This window comes from Carcharhinus amblyrhynchos, chromosome 2 (genome assembly GCF_965287045.1).
Source record: "Carcharhinus amblyrhynchos chromosome 2, sCarAmb.v2.hapA, whole genome shotgun sequence".
In the NCBI taxonomy this organism is placed as follows: Eukaryota; Metazoa; Chordata; class Chondrichthyes; order Carcharhiniformes; family Carcharhinidae; genus Carcharhinus; species Carcharhinus amblyrhynchos.
Window position 1 is genome coordinate 128417256 of NC_137325.1, and position 15836 is coordinate 128433091.

Consider the following 15836-nt stretch of genomic DNA (forward strand, 5'->3'; position numbering starts at 1 on the left):
TGGCACAGTGGTTGGCACTGCTGCCTCACAGCACCAGGGACCCAGGTTCAATTCCATCCTCGGGTGATTGTGTGGAGTTTGCATGTTCTCCCCATAGTTGCATGGGTTTCCTCCCACAGTCCAAAGGTATGCAGGTTAACTAGATTGGCCATGCTAAATTACTCCTTTTCACTCAGAGGGTGGTGAGTGAATGGAATCGGCTGCCGTCAGTGGTGGTGGAGGCGAACTCGCTGGGGTCTTTTAAAAGACTTCTGGATGAGTATATGGGGTTTAATGGGATTGGGGGTTATAGATAGGTCTATAGATTGGTAGGTGTTGATGTGATCGGCGCAACTCGTGGGCCGAAGGGCCTGTTTGTGCTGTAATGTTCTATGTTCTATGTTCCTTAGTGTTCCAAAATAAGTAGGTGAGAGGGATTGGTGGGGTAAATATGTGGGTTTACGGTGATAATTGGGTAGTGAGCCTGGATAAGATGATCTGTCAGATAGTCGGTGCAAACTTGATGGACCAAATGGTCTCCTTCTGCATTGTAGGAATGCTATCAAAAACGTAAGAAAGTCCTGGCATTTACATGGTGCCTGTCACATCCTTGGGATAGTCTACAAATTACTTTTGCTTTTAAAAAAGTGGAATAATTTTTCTACTGTAGACAAATGCAGCAACCAATTTCTACACAGCAAGGGAGGGAATAGAGGGATACAGTCTGAGTAAGAATAGAAGGTTTTTGTTAGTTTAGTTAGGACATCATGCTCGGCCCAGGCTTGGCGAGCCTAAGGGCCTGTTCCTGCGCTGTACTTTTCTTTGCTCAAGGTTCCACAAACAGCAGTTGAATTTCTTTTTTGCCTGGTATTGCTTGAAGGCTCACTGTTGGCCAGAAGACTGAGCGAATTGCCCTGCTCTTCAAACAGAGTATAAGACCTTTTTTACTCCTCACCTAGAAATACAAAATGATGTATATGTCCAATGCCTGATCCAGAAGATAGCACCTCCAACCATGCAACGTATCCTAAATGCTGTATTAGTGTGTGCTTGGATCCTGGATTAGGGTTTACACATAGATTTGTAAGTCTCAGAATCTTAAGGGTTGCAGTTCTTGGAATGTTCTCCAGATCACCAATCTCCTGTTGAAGGTATAGTGCCCCATTCACTCTCAGTCTTGTACCAGTGAGTTACTTAGTATTAAACTAACCTCTTTTAACTTGCAATGAAAAGGTCCTAGGTTTGATTGGAGTATTTGATCAGCCCCATTTTCTCTGGTAGCAACTTTGCATTGGTGGGATGATAATTACTCCCTGTTTCGTTTATCTTCCCCATCCTTGCTAATGAACACCTATCCCCAGTACAATTTGTTTCAAGTATCAATGCTCATTACCTAGCATTTGTCTGTAATTAAAATCAACGCTATGGCTTGTTCACTTACCTCACCCAAGTTCTTCTCAAGTCTAACAACCTCAGTTACAACAGTCATTTAGCTTCACTTTGGTGGTTTTAGAATTGTTTTACTTTACAATAGTTGAGCATCCTCATCAAAATGTTTAAGAATAGTAGAATCAGCAGGGTATTCATTAGTTACTCCATATGCCCTAAGTCGTCTTAGCATTGTCATGTGGGTTTTCCTCCCGAACGCTTTCTGCAAACAAAATTAATTGAATCCACTGGATGGTTTTCATTTGCTGCTTTACTTGCCTCCAAAGAATTCCAGAAGATTTTACTTTTACTTTTCCAAAATTGTTATAGATTACTTACACCATGTGATATAAGTGGATAGCATCCCATATAACGTTCAAATTCCATGCTATGAGATTGATTACCTGGTTTATAATTCATACCTTTCCCCTTACTTCAAACATTCCTGAAGAACCAGATGAAATTTCCTGTGGACATTTCAGAGTAAACTTTCCACTCCCATGTACGATAACAGTGCAGATAATTGGTCAAAGTCACAAAAACAATGGTGACGTGTTACTTGCTATTTTCCAACCTAGTAGCTCTGGCACACGGTGGTGGGGGTGAAGAGGAGGAGGTGAGGGGGCGGTGGGGTTTGGGAGAATGTACAATGGGAATTGCACTGCCCCAGTGTTGGACCTCATTTGTTCAAATAGTACGGCAAACTTCCCAGCCTGGGAATGTTTATTTGTTTGCACCAATAGTACAACATCTTTGATGTGCTTGCTTCAGAAGAACTACTCAGAGATCACAGAGGCAGAATATGTCCCTTCCTAGTTGTCCACGTTGCCTTTTTTCCCTAACTAGCCTCCTAAGAGTACATATCTCTTAATTTGTATTCGCTGGTCTTATTTTCCACTTCTCCAATTAGGTGCTCTTCCTGCAAATTTCAAAGCTCCAAACACGTCTATGAATAATTATTCACAATGTGTTGACTGACTGGTCTCCAGTATCATAGAGGAGCCCATTTGGCCTGTCATTACTGTGCCAGCTAATGAGGAACCATCCTGTGTAATCTCACTTTCCAGCTCCTTGGTTCAGAGCCCTGTCGATTATGACAATTCGTTGCGGCATTATGAAGTTTCCTTACTATGAAAATCAGCCCTTTGATTCTGTGAAGTGCTTTGAAATGCATGCTTTATTGGTCTTGAAGAAAAACACTTCCAATTATATACAGTGGATAGATAGTCAGAAGCTTTTTCCCAGGATGGAAGAGTCAATTACTAGGGGGCATAGGTTTAAGGTGCGAGGGGCAAGGTTTAAAGGAGATGTACGAGGCAAGCTTTTTTACACACAGGGTAGTGGGTGCCTGGAACTCGCTGCCAGGGGAGATAGTGGAAGCAGATATGATAGTGAGTTTTAAGGGGCATCTGGACAAATACACGAATAGGATGGGAATAGAGGGATATGGTCCCCGGAAGGGTAGGACTTGATTTCAGTCGGGCAGCATGATCTGTGCAGGCCTGGAGGGCCGAAGGGCCTGTTCCTGTGCTGTAATTTTCTTTGTTCTTTGTATTGCATTTTATTACTTGGCATTCCCTGCAATGGCATGACTGGCAAATTATGCCAAAATTATTGACATTTGCACTCTTTTGCAATTAGTAACTTGCATTGAAATTTCCTATTGCTCTTATTAGATTGAAACATTAAAAAACTGGCATAAATGCAGCAAACTTGCATTCTTTTACATGGGGGTTAGAGGTGTTGTTGGGCATCGTATTGAAGCTATCTTAGTGAACAATAGAAGATTCCGGCAGAGGTTTTGTTGAATTGATGCTGTCATCAAGGAAACTTTGGGAACAATGTAAGCACCTGCCTTTCTTCAGCCCTTTCCACAGCACATTATTCAGTACTTACAGACCATCGCTGCTCTGAAGAATACGTGGACGTTTTGAACCAATGTGCCCTCAGGACCCTACTGCACAAGCAGTGAGTCTCTCCATTAAGTTTCTTCCGTTTCTCCCCAACAGTGAATGCAAAGTTAGAGCTTCAGTTCAATTTCACACCTGAGAATCCTGTGTTTGAATGTACTTTAAAAAATCCTACCCCAGAATTTTTTTAAAAAACATACATTTTAGCATTATAAACTGGTGGGATTTTCCCAGAGTTATGTTGAATAGTAAGTAAAGACACCTCATTCCTGTGTTGCATCACTTTCTATTAATATTTTCCTCTCGTTAAAAACACACTAATTTGGGAAGCTATGTGGATTTAATTGTCAACATCTCTATAATATAATTTGAATGTAGTTATTTCATAATATCATAATTTAATCAGGAGCATTTTTTAATAATAAAAAACTTAAGTAATAGAATCACTACAGTGCAGATGGATACCATTCAGCTCACCGAGTCTACACCAACTCTCCGAAAGCATCTTACCCAGGCCTGCTGCCTCACCCTATCCCCATAACCCTGTGCATTTACTATGGCTAACCTACACATTTTTGGACACTAAGGAGCAATTTAGCATGGCCAATCCACCTAACCTGCCCATCTTTGGACTGTGGATGGAAACCAGAGCACCCGGAGGAAACCCATGCAGACATGGGGAGAATGTGCAACCTGGACACAGACAGTAACCCAGGGCATGAATTGAACCTGGATCCCCTGAAAGATTTTACTTAAATATTGCAGTTTTGGGCATAGACAACTTAACTTTATGGCCCTGAAGAAAATAAAATATTTTTGTCTTTCTGATTAGGAAGTCACATTCACACATTCTGAATGAAAGCCTCTGCTAGCTTTTGATTTACAAATTTAATGCCCTTACCACGTGCCGTCTTTATTTGACAGATATGTCATTAGCCCCAGATTGGGTGACGATGTACCAGAATAGTGTAACCTTTGGAAAGGTTATGTTGCTGTGCTAAGGTGGTCAGGTCATATGTTTTTTTCTCTGCAGGTGTGATGTGTGTTGTAAGACCAGAAGGAATCCCTTTACTCTGTAGAACTGATGAAATAGGAGAGCTGTGTGTATGCTCCATTGCTGCAGGTACATCCTACTACGGTCTATCAGGAATGACAAAGAACACTTTTGAGGTATGGAACATGGAACATTTGTCAGCCAAATCTGCATAACGATTATTTTCAAAAAGAGTCCAATTTTTTTATCAAAAGCATCCTGCTCTATAAAAGTGATAATTCAGCAATTCTGATTTTAAGGGGTCAGAAGAATAATTTGGACTTTGATGTGTTAACTGGATGTGATAAGACTGTTCAACAGTACCGAAAATACAGTAGGAAAAACTAGAACGAGAGGGCACAACTTCAGGCTAAAGGGACAATCCTTTAAAACAGAGATGAGGAAGAATTTCTTCAGCCAGAGAGTGGTGAATCTGTGGAACTCTTTGCCACAGAAGGCTGTGGAGGCCAGGTCATTGAGTGTCTTTAAGACAGAGACAGAAAGGTTCTTGATTAATAAGGGGATCAGGGGTTATGAGGAAAAGACAGGAGAATAGGAATGAGAAAAATGTCAGCCATAATTGAATGGCGGAGCAGACTCAGTGGGCCAAGTGACCTAATTCTGCTGTATGTTTTATGGACTTATGATGGCAAATTGTAAGGAGATGTTTTCATACTGAATGTGAGGTATGGGTTTACAGACCTCTGCTAACAGTGCGGAACTTTGCTGGTTAAGTTTTGACCATCTGAATAGGTTGGAGAGGAATTTCCTGGGGTGCTTCTTTCTTCTTTATTGACCGTGTTTTGTCTCTCTTGTTTTTACGTCTTCTGGAAGATTGAAGTGTAATTTTAGTCATGATACTTCAGTTATCATCGTGTTGAGTAGACTTAATGGACTGACTGGTCAGGTGCTTTCCTGTCCATCAATTTCTTGGAATGCAAGTTGTGAAATCAGGCTAGCAAGCCCAATTCACAACAGATCACATTGTGCAACGAAAAAAAAAATTCTCGCCTGGTGGGGAAAAAAATACCTGCAAATGTGTTGAGATTTTGTAACTCCATCCCAATTTATGTTACTTACCCTGCGAGAGAATTCACATCGGCACCAAATGGGGTCTGCAGCTTAAATCTTTCACTAAGTTAGACCAAGGGAACAACGAGGCTTGCCCAGGGATGTCCAGGAGGCCAACGGTTGGAGGATGCGGGGATCAGAAGGCCAGCAATTGGTTGGAGGGGGGGAGGAATGTGGGACCGGCCAACGATCTGGAGACTGGCAATGGGGGCCCACTGCACATGCGTCGACCTCCGCACTGACAGATCGGCGCATGCGTGTGGCCTGCTCAGTACTACCCTGCCAGCTTCCTGGGTAGAAATAGATCCTGCCCCCAGAGTGTATTATGCTGGGGCCCTCTGTGATGCAGTGTCGGATATTCATTCTGGAAATCACACTGAAAAAAGTAGTGAGACTTACTCCCACTTTCCCATACGTTGGGAACTTAGAATTTTTTTGGGAGAATCCAGCCCAAACCTTTGGCACTCTCAATGTCTTGAAGCAGCACTCTTACGAAGAGATATATGCAATTATCCCTCCTTTCCTCTGGATAGCGACAAAGCCTGTACTACTCTTGTGTCTCACCACTGATTGTACAGGAAGGCTGAAAATTTTTATTGACATCTAGTCAAGCAGTCCATCACTGATGATTCATTATGTCCGGGTAATTGTTTTTGTGAAAAGACCCCAGCATTGAGGATATTTCCTGTCAGAACTCCAAACTTGCTTACCATCAAGGTGTCTAACTAATCATCATGGATCATTGTCAACTATCTCAAAACTGTCTTGTTTCCCAATATATTGACAAAAGTCAGTCAACAGGCAAGAATTTCATCCCTGGCAGCTCAGCAGAAAATAAACAGCAGTCAGCAAAATAATGTCCTGATTGATTAAACTCAAAAGTATCCTGGGAGTTAACAATGTTAACTATTTTGCTATATCTGTGCATATTTACTAGCCATTTCATCTCTGTATCTCGTGACAAATGCTTATTATTAAAGACAGATTTTTCATTGTATAACGTTCTTTTTTTTGTTCAAGGCGGTAAATATTTATGCGTATTGTTGATTTTAGTTTTCCTCGTTTATCTTCTTCTCAAGATGTTCCCGATGTTGAGCTCAGGAGCTCCAATCAGTGAATATCCGTTTGTCAGGACTGGACTCCTGGGCTTTGTTGGTCCTGGTGGAATGGTCTTTGTGGTGGGCAAAATGGATGGTTTGATGGTTGTCAGTGGGCGGCGGCACAACGCAGACGACATTGTGGCAACAGCACTTGCCGTGGAACCAATGAAATTTGTCTACAGAGGAAGGTCTGTGTCTTCACTTGGGCTTAAAAGACACACAGCTCCAGCGCTGATCGTGCATGAGATTTTCAATCGTTGGCTGCCAAAATTTAGATTATACACAGTCAACCTTGACTTTTTTAAAATAAATATAAATCTTGCATCTGACAGGCATCCATTACACTTCAGGCACAATACTTCAAATCAGGTGCTTTATTGCAGGTACAGAATGCCTTTAATAGATAGAAAGCTAACCATTGGCCCATAGCCTGAACTTAGTGACCCCAAATTTACCTTTGCCACATATACTAGTAGGAACAGTTACTTATATTCTCATGAGTAGAGTATCTGAAGGGTGGTTATTAAAGGTTTGGAGCTCAGTACTGCATGATCCAGAATACCTATTGGCGATGGATGGGAGATTTGCTAGTTTACAGCAATTACATTCCTTTGATATGGGCATTGATTTGGTATTGTTTGCTTTGGCCTACTTTAATTGAAAAAAAATCGAGGACGTATTATTTTGATAGCTTAAGTGTTTCTTGCCATTGTTAATCTCTTAGTGTGGAAGTCATTACATGCCAATTTTATGCCTCACTCTCATGGTTCAATTCGATCCCTTTGATCAGACTAATCGTTCTTGTCACTCACTCCTGGGCATTCATTGTTCTCTATATTGTCTTCTACACATATCTGATCAAAATATTGTTTTCACATCACTGTGAAAGAACAAATACTTGAATGTTAACATGAAATGCACATAATTCTAATTGAATTGCAATTTGAGCTTTAATGCATTACGGAAATGTCATTCACAAAATTGCCAAATCCTGCACATATTGAATATTTTGGCATGAAACAAAGTTGTATTCTTAACTGTAAATGTTCAAACCATAATGTCTTACAAAGGGAAGAAAAACATTAGCACTTGAGCTGCGTTAAAGAGGCAATGACAATTCTAAATAACAATGAAGTGATGAATAAGACGTAAGGGATTATAATGAAGCAATTCATGCTCAGGCCAAGTTTGAAGAACTTAAGTCCACATATTTATTAATTCATACAAATTTAAGTAAACTTCAGTCAACTAACGTATGTTAACCTTGAAAAATTAGGGTGTTATTGCAATAAAAGAAAGGACTGATAGCTCCAATGAATAGGATCTTGTCTTGAAGTTCAGTAATGTTGTTGTTGGATTACAGAATGTAAAGCTATCGTATTTTGTGATCTTTCCAAGCTTATAGTTTAATTTGATTCTGATCTCTGTCTGTTAACAGAATAGCTGTGTTTTCTATAAATGTTTTGCATGATGAGAGGATCGTAATCATTGCTGAACAGAGACCAGATTCTACTGAGGAAGATAGCTTTCAGTGGATGAGTAGAGTCCTTCAGGTAAAGATGAATGATTAGCAGAAGTTCATTTGATTTAAATATGGCAAAAAGGTCGCTGAGTTTTTGACATTCGATTGAGAGCCTTGTTATTGGCTGGAGATTGTGTATATGGTATAAAGATATGCCCCTATTATCAAGTCCAATGATTTTTTTTGCTGGAAGTGTGATGGTAGGACATTGCCTGAGGACAGAGTTGGGCTTGACTCTGATGACCCCCATCAATGTATTGCCCACTGACACTCACTTACACGTAATTCAAGATTGGCCATTTAGGCGAAGCATTTCAGCTTTGTTGGTGCCCGTACAGTTACACTTCAATGTAAATAGAGGTAAGAGGAGAAAATTACGAGTAAAGAGTTGTGCTTTCAAAAAAAAGCTTTCCACAGTCACATTTTTTGCCTGTGTTGCTTACCCATGGGATCATGTGCTGAATGGAACCCTTTGAAAATAGGCTGGTGAAACCGGCCCATACTTAACTTTAGGGAATTTTTTTTAAAATTAGTGTTGGATATTTGCTCCTTGGATTTGTACTGACAAAAGTTTCATCGGCACTTCGATAATGTCTTTGTTTTCACAAGTATCTCTTCTGCTTGCCAGAAAAGGAATAAATTAGAATGATGAGAGAATGGTTAGAACCTGTGAACTAAAATCAGCCACTGTTTAGCTAAGAAACCATGCCAGTCACCAAATGGACAAGATCACCACTATGTCAAAATTTGATACAAGTTTTAACTCTATAATTTGGGGTTTCTGATCTAGAAACCTTGTTTGTCATGCACTTTCAATCTAATTGAGTTTCTTGAGCATTACCGTATAATGCCAAGCTCTGAATGAAATGCGCATGTACAAGTAAACAATTTTATGATTTTGTATTGAAGTGCAATCGCATGTCAGAGACCATTGGACTGAATTTTACATCATTGATTCTAAGTATCCAGCTAGCATAAAAATGGGAGAGTTCTTGATGTGTTTTTTTTTGGGGAGGTGCAGTTTCATGCCCAATCTTATAAAATTTAGTCATTAAAAATATGGACTAGACTATTTCTAGCTGCTACAGGCAGTGGGCTGGGCTTAATTCACCAGCCAGCCAGCCTGCAGAGGAAGCTATTGCACGTGTGCAGATCTCTGTGTCTGTACATGTGTGATTTCAACCTTAGTGGTCTGACAGATAGAGAGAGAGCTGTCAGAGCCCTGCTGTTGCAGGCAGCCCCACAAACTCCCCAACCAATTGTGAGGCCCCACAGCTGATCGCAAGCGCCGTACTGCCCGAGATGTTGCCCTGCCACCCAGACCTTGCCCTGATCCGATCGTGTTGCAGAGCAACAGCAGCCCTACCTCCCTCCACCACCCGATCCGATCGTAGTGCAGAGTGGCGATGGGCCCCCTCCCCCTCATTCAATCACATTGCAAACTGGCAGCAGATCACCCATTGGCCACCAGTGAAGGCCCTGCCCCTGAAGACCCCACCCCATAGGCCCCATCCCTGGGTACTGCCTAGTGGGCATTGACCAGATACCAGGCTGGCAGTGCCAAGGTGCCAGGGTGGCGCTGCTGGGCTGGCACTGTCTAAGAGGCAAACTCCCCCCTTCCCCTTTGCCCTCAGCCTCCGGTCTACCAGCGAGGTCAACATGATTGTTCTCCATTCATGCTATAAAGGCAAATGAGCCCGGATGATTCGGCACCGGGCTCATGAAACACATGTAAATCAGCATTTAAATAAATTTGAATAAGTTATTCAGCCTTTTGTTCATTTCCAGCAAGAGAATGACCTCACTGGAAATTCAGCTCTTATAAAATCGCAAGAGCCAAACAATCGGGCATGATCTTGAATTCTCAGCTCTCTCACAATTTTACTGGCTTGCTCTGTCCATTGATGGGTGGGATGAGCTGGTAGAATTCCGCCCATTCTTTTCTCCCTTTTCATGTATCAGATTCATTCAATGTATGTTAACAATGCACATTTTTATTTAGTATTGATAAACACTTTTCTCTTTGAAAGTGTGGCAATAGGAGATGTGATTATGTACCTGATACTTGTGTGAATAAATAAATATATGACCTTCTTAACAATCTGTTTTCCTAAAGGCAATCGACGGTATCCATCAAGTAGGGGTTTACTGTTTGGCTCTAGTACCAGCTAATACTCTTCCAAAAACTCCTCTTGGTGGTATTCACCTCTCAGAGACCAAACAGTGCTTCTTAGAAGGTTCCCTCCACCCGTGCAATGTGTTAATGTGTCCACACACCTGCGTAACAAATCTGCCCAAGCCAAGGCAGAAACAGCCAGGTAAGGTTTTCTTCTTCCTAACAAGACACTCAATGTTGAATTATATGCTATATATAAATATTTGAAAGATTAAATTGAAGGAATGTCCAGCATCATCATAAACACTGTGTGGCCGAGGGTAGATTATCATCGTCCTTTTAATTATTTTTGGAGTTTGAAAATGACGTTGTAACATTGAAGCTAAAGTAAGTGACAGATTTTGAAGACTTGGTTTAATGCTGTTGCATCAAATATGCCAACAAAGAATGGATGCTACCTCGGTAGCTTAGTTTCAGAATTAAAGAAATAAGGGGAGCAATCGGTAATCTGCTTGCCCTTTGATGGTCCCAATTTGCTGAAAAGTACTTTGTGGAATTTCCTGCTCTCGACAGAGATTGGTCCAGCTTCTGTTATGGTTGGAAATCTGGTATCAGGAAAGAGGATTGCCCAGGCCAGTGGAAGAGATTTAGGACAGATTGAAGACAATGACCAAGGTAGAAAGGTGAGTATTACTGCATTCATTTCCGCACACTCTGAATGGACCACCCTTTGGCAAGCTATGACTTGACCTTCTGTGGACTGGGTTTTGCCAGTCTGCCGGGTGTTGATTGCAAAATACATCCTGTTCTTCATGTTAACAGCAAACAACCATATACATCTCGAGGGTAAATGGTACAGGTGTGGAGATAGCTCCATCCTAGGTCTTAGCACTTCTCTGGCCAACACCACATTGACTCTAGGTCTAGGTCATGTGCCCGCTTCCTGCTGTGTGGATGGTACTCACATTAACCCTGCATGTACAAACCCTGCTACTACACTAGGGATGTGTTGGGAGGGCCCCAAAAAAAGGCCTGATAAAGTGGAAGGTGGTTTGCCCATTGTATGTTCATTGCCAAGCCTTCCTGCTCAAAGGCTAATTAATGATCACTTCCTGCCTCCACTGGCATTGAAGCAACAGATTCGGAGACCACTAAGGAAACCCTGGCAACCTCCCAGTTGGTTCTGGGATAGAGGGGTTGTGGGGCGGGGGTTGCTCCATTCTTCTGCCTGTCAAGTGGTTTATGGTGGCAATGGCCATCTCAGCAGCAAAGATGCTGCCTGCCCTGTTTGCCCCATCACTTTCCAGCTGTGCTGGGGCCTGTGTGATTGGTTGTGGCACTCCCAGACTTCACACACCTGGTTGTCTGTCAATATCCCCTCACTCTCCAGGTGTAGTCCCAGCAATGGCCACCCCTCCTGGAGGCACTGCTGAACTTCCAGCCTTCTGATTGTCCAGCAGTTCTTGAGCGAAGTCATCTGTCCTTAATCTGGGTGGCAGCCAGTTCATTGACACAATAGGTCTAGTTTACATGGTGTCAGTGCCTTTGCTGGACCCCCAGTATGCTGGAATTTCTAAATTCCAGCATGTACAACTGAACTTGGTGGAATTATAGATTTTTACATTGATTACTGTTTTTTTAACCAAAAATCCATAGTCCATCTTTCGGGATCCTCCTATGGAAATAGTGGGGGCAAAAAAACCGGAATTCAACCAGATGGAAGTGACACCTTTCGACTTGAAGGTTCCAGAACCATTTCCTCAAATTTCAATTTCCTTCTTAAGAGCTATAAAAAGAATTGAGGGTGGCACGGCACAGTGGCACTGTGGTTAGCACTGCTGCCTCACAGTGCCAGGGACTTGGGTTCAATTCCAGGCTTGGGTCACTGTCTGTGTGGAGTGTGCACATTCTCCCCATGTCTGCATGCAGGTGCTCCGGTTTCCCCCTCCTGTCCAAAGATATGTCAGTTAGGTTGATCAGCCATGCTAAATTAATCCTTAGTGTTGGGGGATTAAGAACATAAGAACATAAGAAATAGGAGCAGGAGTAGGCCATCTAGCCCTTCGAGCCTGCCCCGCCATTCAATAAGATCATGGCTGATCTGTCGTGGCTCAGTTCCACTTTCCCGCCCTCTCCCCATAACCCTTAATCCCCTCTTTTATCAAGAACCCATCAACCTGCTTCTTAAAAATATTTAGCGAGGCAGCCTCCATCACTTCAACGGGCAGAGAATTCCAGAGATTCACCACCCTTTGAGTGAAGAAGTTCCTCCTCAACTCCGTTCTAAACCGCCTCCCCTTTATCTTGAGGCTGTGCCCCCTAGTCCTACTGTCTTTTTTGAGCGGGAAGAGTCTCTCCACCTCTATCCTATCCATCCCATTCATCATCTTATACGTCTCAATGAGATCTCCCCTCATTCTTCTAAACTCTAACGAGTACAAGCCTAGTTTATTCAGCCTCTCCTCATAGCTCAACCCCCTCAACTCCGGTATCAGCCTAGTAAACCTCCTCTGCACTCCCTCCAGGGCCAAAATATCCTTGCGCAGGTGCGGCGCCCAAAACTGCACACAGTACTCCAGCTGCGGCCTCACCAATGCCCTATACAGCTGCAGCAAGACCTCCCTACTTTTATATTCAATCCCCCTCGCTATGAAGGCCAGCATCCCATTCGCCTTCCTGACCACCTGCTGCACCTGCAAGCTGGGTTTTTGCAACTCATGCACAAGGACCCCGAGGTCCCTCTGCACCGTCGCCTGCTGCAGTTTTTCGCCACGATAAATATGAGGGGCTACAGGAATAGGGCCTGGGTGGGATTGTGGTTGGTGCAGACTTGATGGACAGAATGGCTTCCTCCTTCCTTTCCGGGGTTCTATGATTTTATGAGTTGTCCCCCAGTTGGTAGGCAGTTGGAAAGGGGACTTGAGGCATGTGTTGTCAAGGTTTCTGATCCATCTTGATTGGCGGATGTTGAATTGCAACTCTGTTGCTCCCATTACGCATCACTGAGTATTATGATGAAAGGGCCATCTCTTGACCCCCACATGTAGGGCCAGCACTGCCTCTGGGTATTTAGAATAAGATGTTCAGTTTCTGGATGTTTGACTCTGTCATTTATGCAGATGGTGTTTCTGCAGTATTGCAACAGAAATTCCAGTTGATTTTGAAAGTCATTATTTTCAAATTAAAATTGACTCATTCTGAAAATGGATATGCCAAGCATGATGCTTTGTCTATTTTTCTTTTAAACTAAGAATCAAACTTTTATTTTTAACTTTTTTTGCACTTGGTGAGCACCCGAACGTTTCTGTGTCACAATTTTATCAATGCATGCACAGAGGAAATGAATATTCCAGAGTATCATGAGCAGCAAGACCACAGATACTTATTTGATTTATTACTGTCACATGTATTAACATACAGTGCAATGTATTGTTTCTTGTGAACTATACAGACAAAACATACCGTTCATGGAGAAGGAAACAAGAGAGTGCAGAATGTAGTGTTATAGTCATAGCTAGAGTGTAGAGAAAGATCAACTTCATGCAAGTTAAGTCCATTCAAAAGTCTGACAGCAGCAGGGAAGAAGCTGTCCTTGAGTCTGAGGTCACGTACCGACCAACTTTTGTATCTTTTTCCCGACGGAAGAAGGTGGAAGAAAGAATGTCCAGGGTAAGCAGTGTCATTGATTGTGCTGTTTGCTGTGTGGAGGCACGGGAAGTGTAGAAGGAGTCAGTGGATGGAAGGCTGGTTCAAGAGGGAACGAAGCTATGTTGGAGGTCTTGTGGAAAGGTTTGGGAGATGGACAATGGTATGGGATTTAAAGGAAGGGATGAGTGGCTTGAGAAGTCACTATGTCAGCCCACTCACCTGATGAAAGAGCAGCGCTCTGAAAGCTCATGATTCCAAATAAACCTGTTGGACTTTAACCTGGTGTTGTGATACTTTTTATTGCCTCTATTTCAGGTTATGTGGTGAAAAAGTTGTTTCTTTTTACTTTTGTTTCATTTACTTACCTCTCCCTCAATTTTTTATTTTGGGAATTTTGCTTCCTTGCTGCAGCAATGTCTTTCATTGGTTCAAGAACTGGACGTGAGAGGAAAAGTTTGCTATTGACACCTACTCTGGTCTTGTGCTTTGTTCCTTTGTACAATCATTATCACTACCTTTTCCTTTTGTTCTGTAACATCTTTAGTATTTAATCTCACTGACACCTTCCCTTTAGTTTCCCCTCGTCCCCCTGCCTTTTTAATTTTTTAAATTCATTTTTGGGACATGGGCGCTACTGGCTGGGTCAGCATTTACTGCCCATCCCTAGTTGCCCTTGTTCAGAGTGTAGTTGAGAATCAACCACATTAGAGTCACGTGTAGGCCAGACCAGGTAAAGAGGGCAGATTTCCTTCCCTAAAGTTCACCAGAAGGGTTCTTCCGACAATCAACAATGGCTCTGTGGTCATTGGTAGCTTCTTTGTTCCAGATATTTTTTAGCGAATTAAAATTCCACCATCTGCTGTGGCGGGATTCAAACTTGAGTCCCTAGAACATCAGCTGAGTTCCAGGGTTAATAGTCTAGCGAAAATATCACTAGGCCATCATCTCCCCGTAGCATAACAGCATAAGTATTATCAAAGTTCAACCTCTCTTGAATTCTGGAAGACAATCATATTGGACTCGAGATGTTAATTCTAGCCAGACATTTCTGGCCCTCCAAACCGGTGGGATTTTCTGGTAACATCGATGTCACACCCTTGGTGGCATGGGGTGCAATCAACGGGGAATCCCATTGACAATGGCAGGACCAGAAGATTCCACCACCAACAGATGGTGCGCTGCCTTCCATCATGAGAAACATGCTGTGGGGAGGCCAGAAAATCCAACCTGCCACCCCATCCCCCTAACCCCCACCCCACCTCTGCTTCTTTCTCCGGAGGTGCAGCCAGTCCTGGGTTTTGTAGCACTTTCTATTTTCATTGCTAAACTTCATTTTCTTTCCTCTACCCCACTCGTCACACTGCTGAGGCATAGTTGTACAATCTTTACCCAATTGTAATTTTCTTTAAGGTTTGGCAATTGTGGTCAATAAAAAGTACTCGTCAGGTTTGGCTAAAATAATGTGCCAATGTTGGGAGATTGAGATTGGTAATTTGCAGCCGAATTTAACGTGACCCCATGGCTGCCCTGCAACCACTCAATAGCCGATTGTCCATTAAGCGAGTTGAGGTGGAGCTTCCCACTTTTCAGAAACAGGTGGTCCCACCTCGGAGTGCTGCCAGTCAAATCAGCAGCCAGCAGCAGTTCTCCTGTACCAAGGGAGCCACCAGGAGTGGTGGTAACTGCCTGTACTGCAGCGACGCTGCAAGGAGGCATTGCGGCACTTGGTCAGTCATAGCAGGTGAGTCGTGGGTTTCACTGCGCTCAGGCCGGCACTGAGAAGGGTCAAGGGGGGGTGGGGGTAGGCCTGAAAAGGGTCAGGAACTTGCGGGCAGGGTCTTGCATCTTGGATGCCCTTCCAATGGCCACCCCCCACATCCCCCAGGGATAGCTACCTGGCTGGGAGCTTGGCACTGGCCTCCCCCGTCACTGGATAAATTGTGCCAGCAGTGGAACAAAGCCCTTACTTGGGCATTCATTGCCCTCTTAAGGGCCTCAGTGGGGCTATGGGTAGGTAGGCCACCCAATG

The 15836-nt window shown here is 43.1% G+C and overlaps 1 protein-coding gene across 6 annotated transcripts in view; it reads left to right on the forward strand.

Moving 5' to 3' along the window:
• Window positions 1-15836, forward strand: part of LOC145358519 (disco-interacting protein 2 homolog C) — a 571331-nt gene that overhangs the window by 442408 nt on the left and 113087 nt on the right. For all 6 annotated transcript variants that reach the window (XM_080212647.1, XM_080212672.1, XM_080212655.1 and 3 more), the window contains 5 exons: window positions 4351-4487; window positions 6501-6709; window positions 7960-8074; window positions 10160-10361; window positions 10733-10842. In XM_080212647.1, the coding sequence (XP_080068773.1) occupies window positions 4351-4487; window positions 6501-6709; window positions 7960-8074; window positions 10160-10361; window positions 10733-10842 (773 nt within the window). The remainder of the gene's footprint in view (window positions 1-4350; window positions 4488-6500; window positions 6710-7959; window positions 8075-10159; window positions 10362-10732; window positions 10843-15836) is intronic.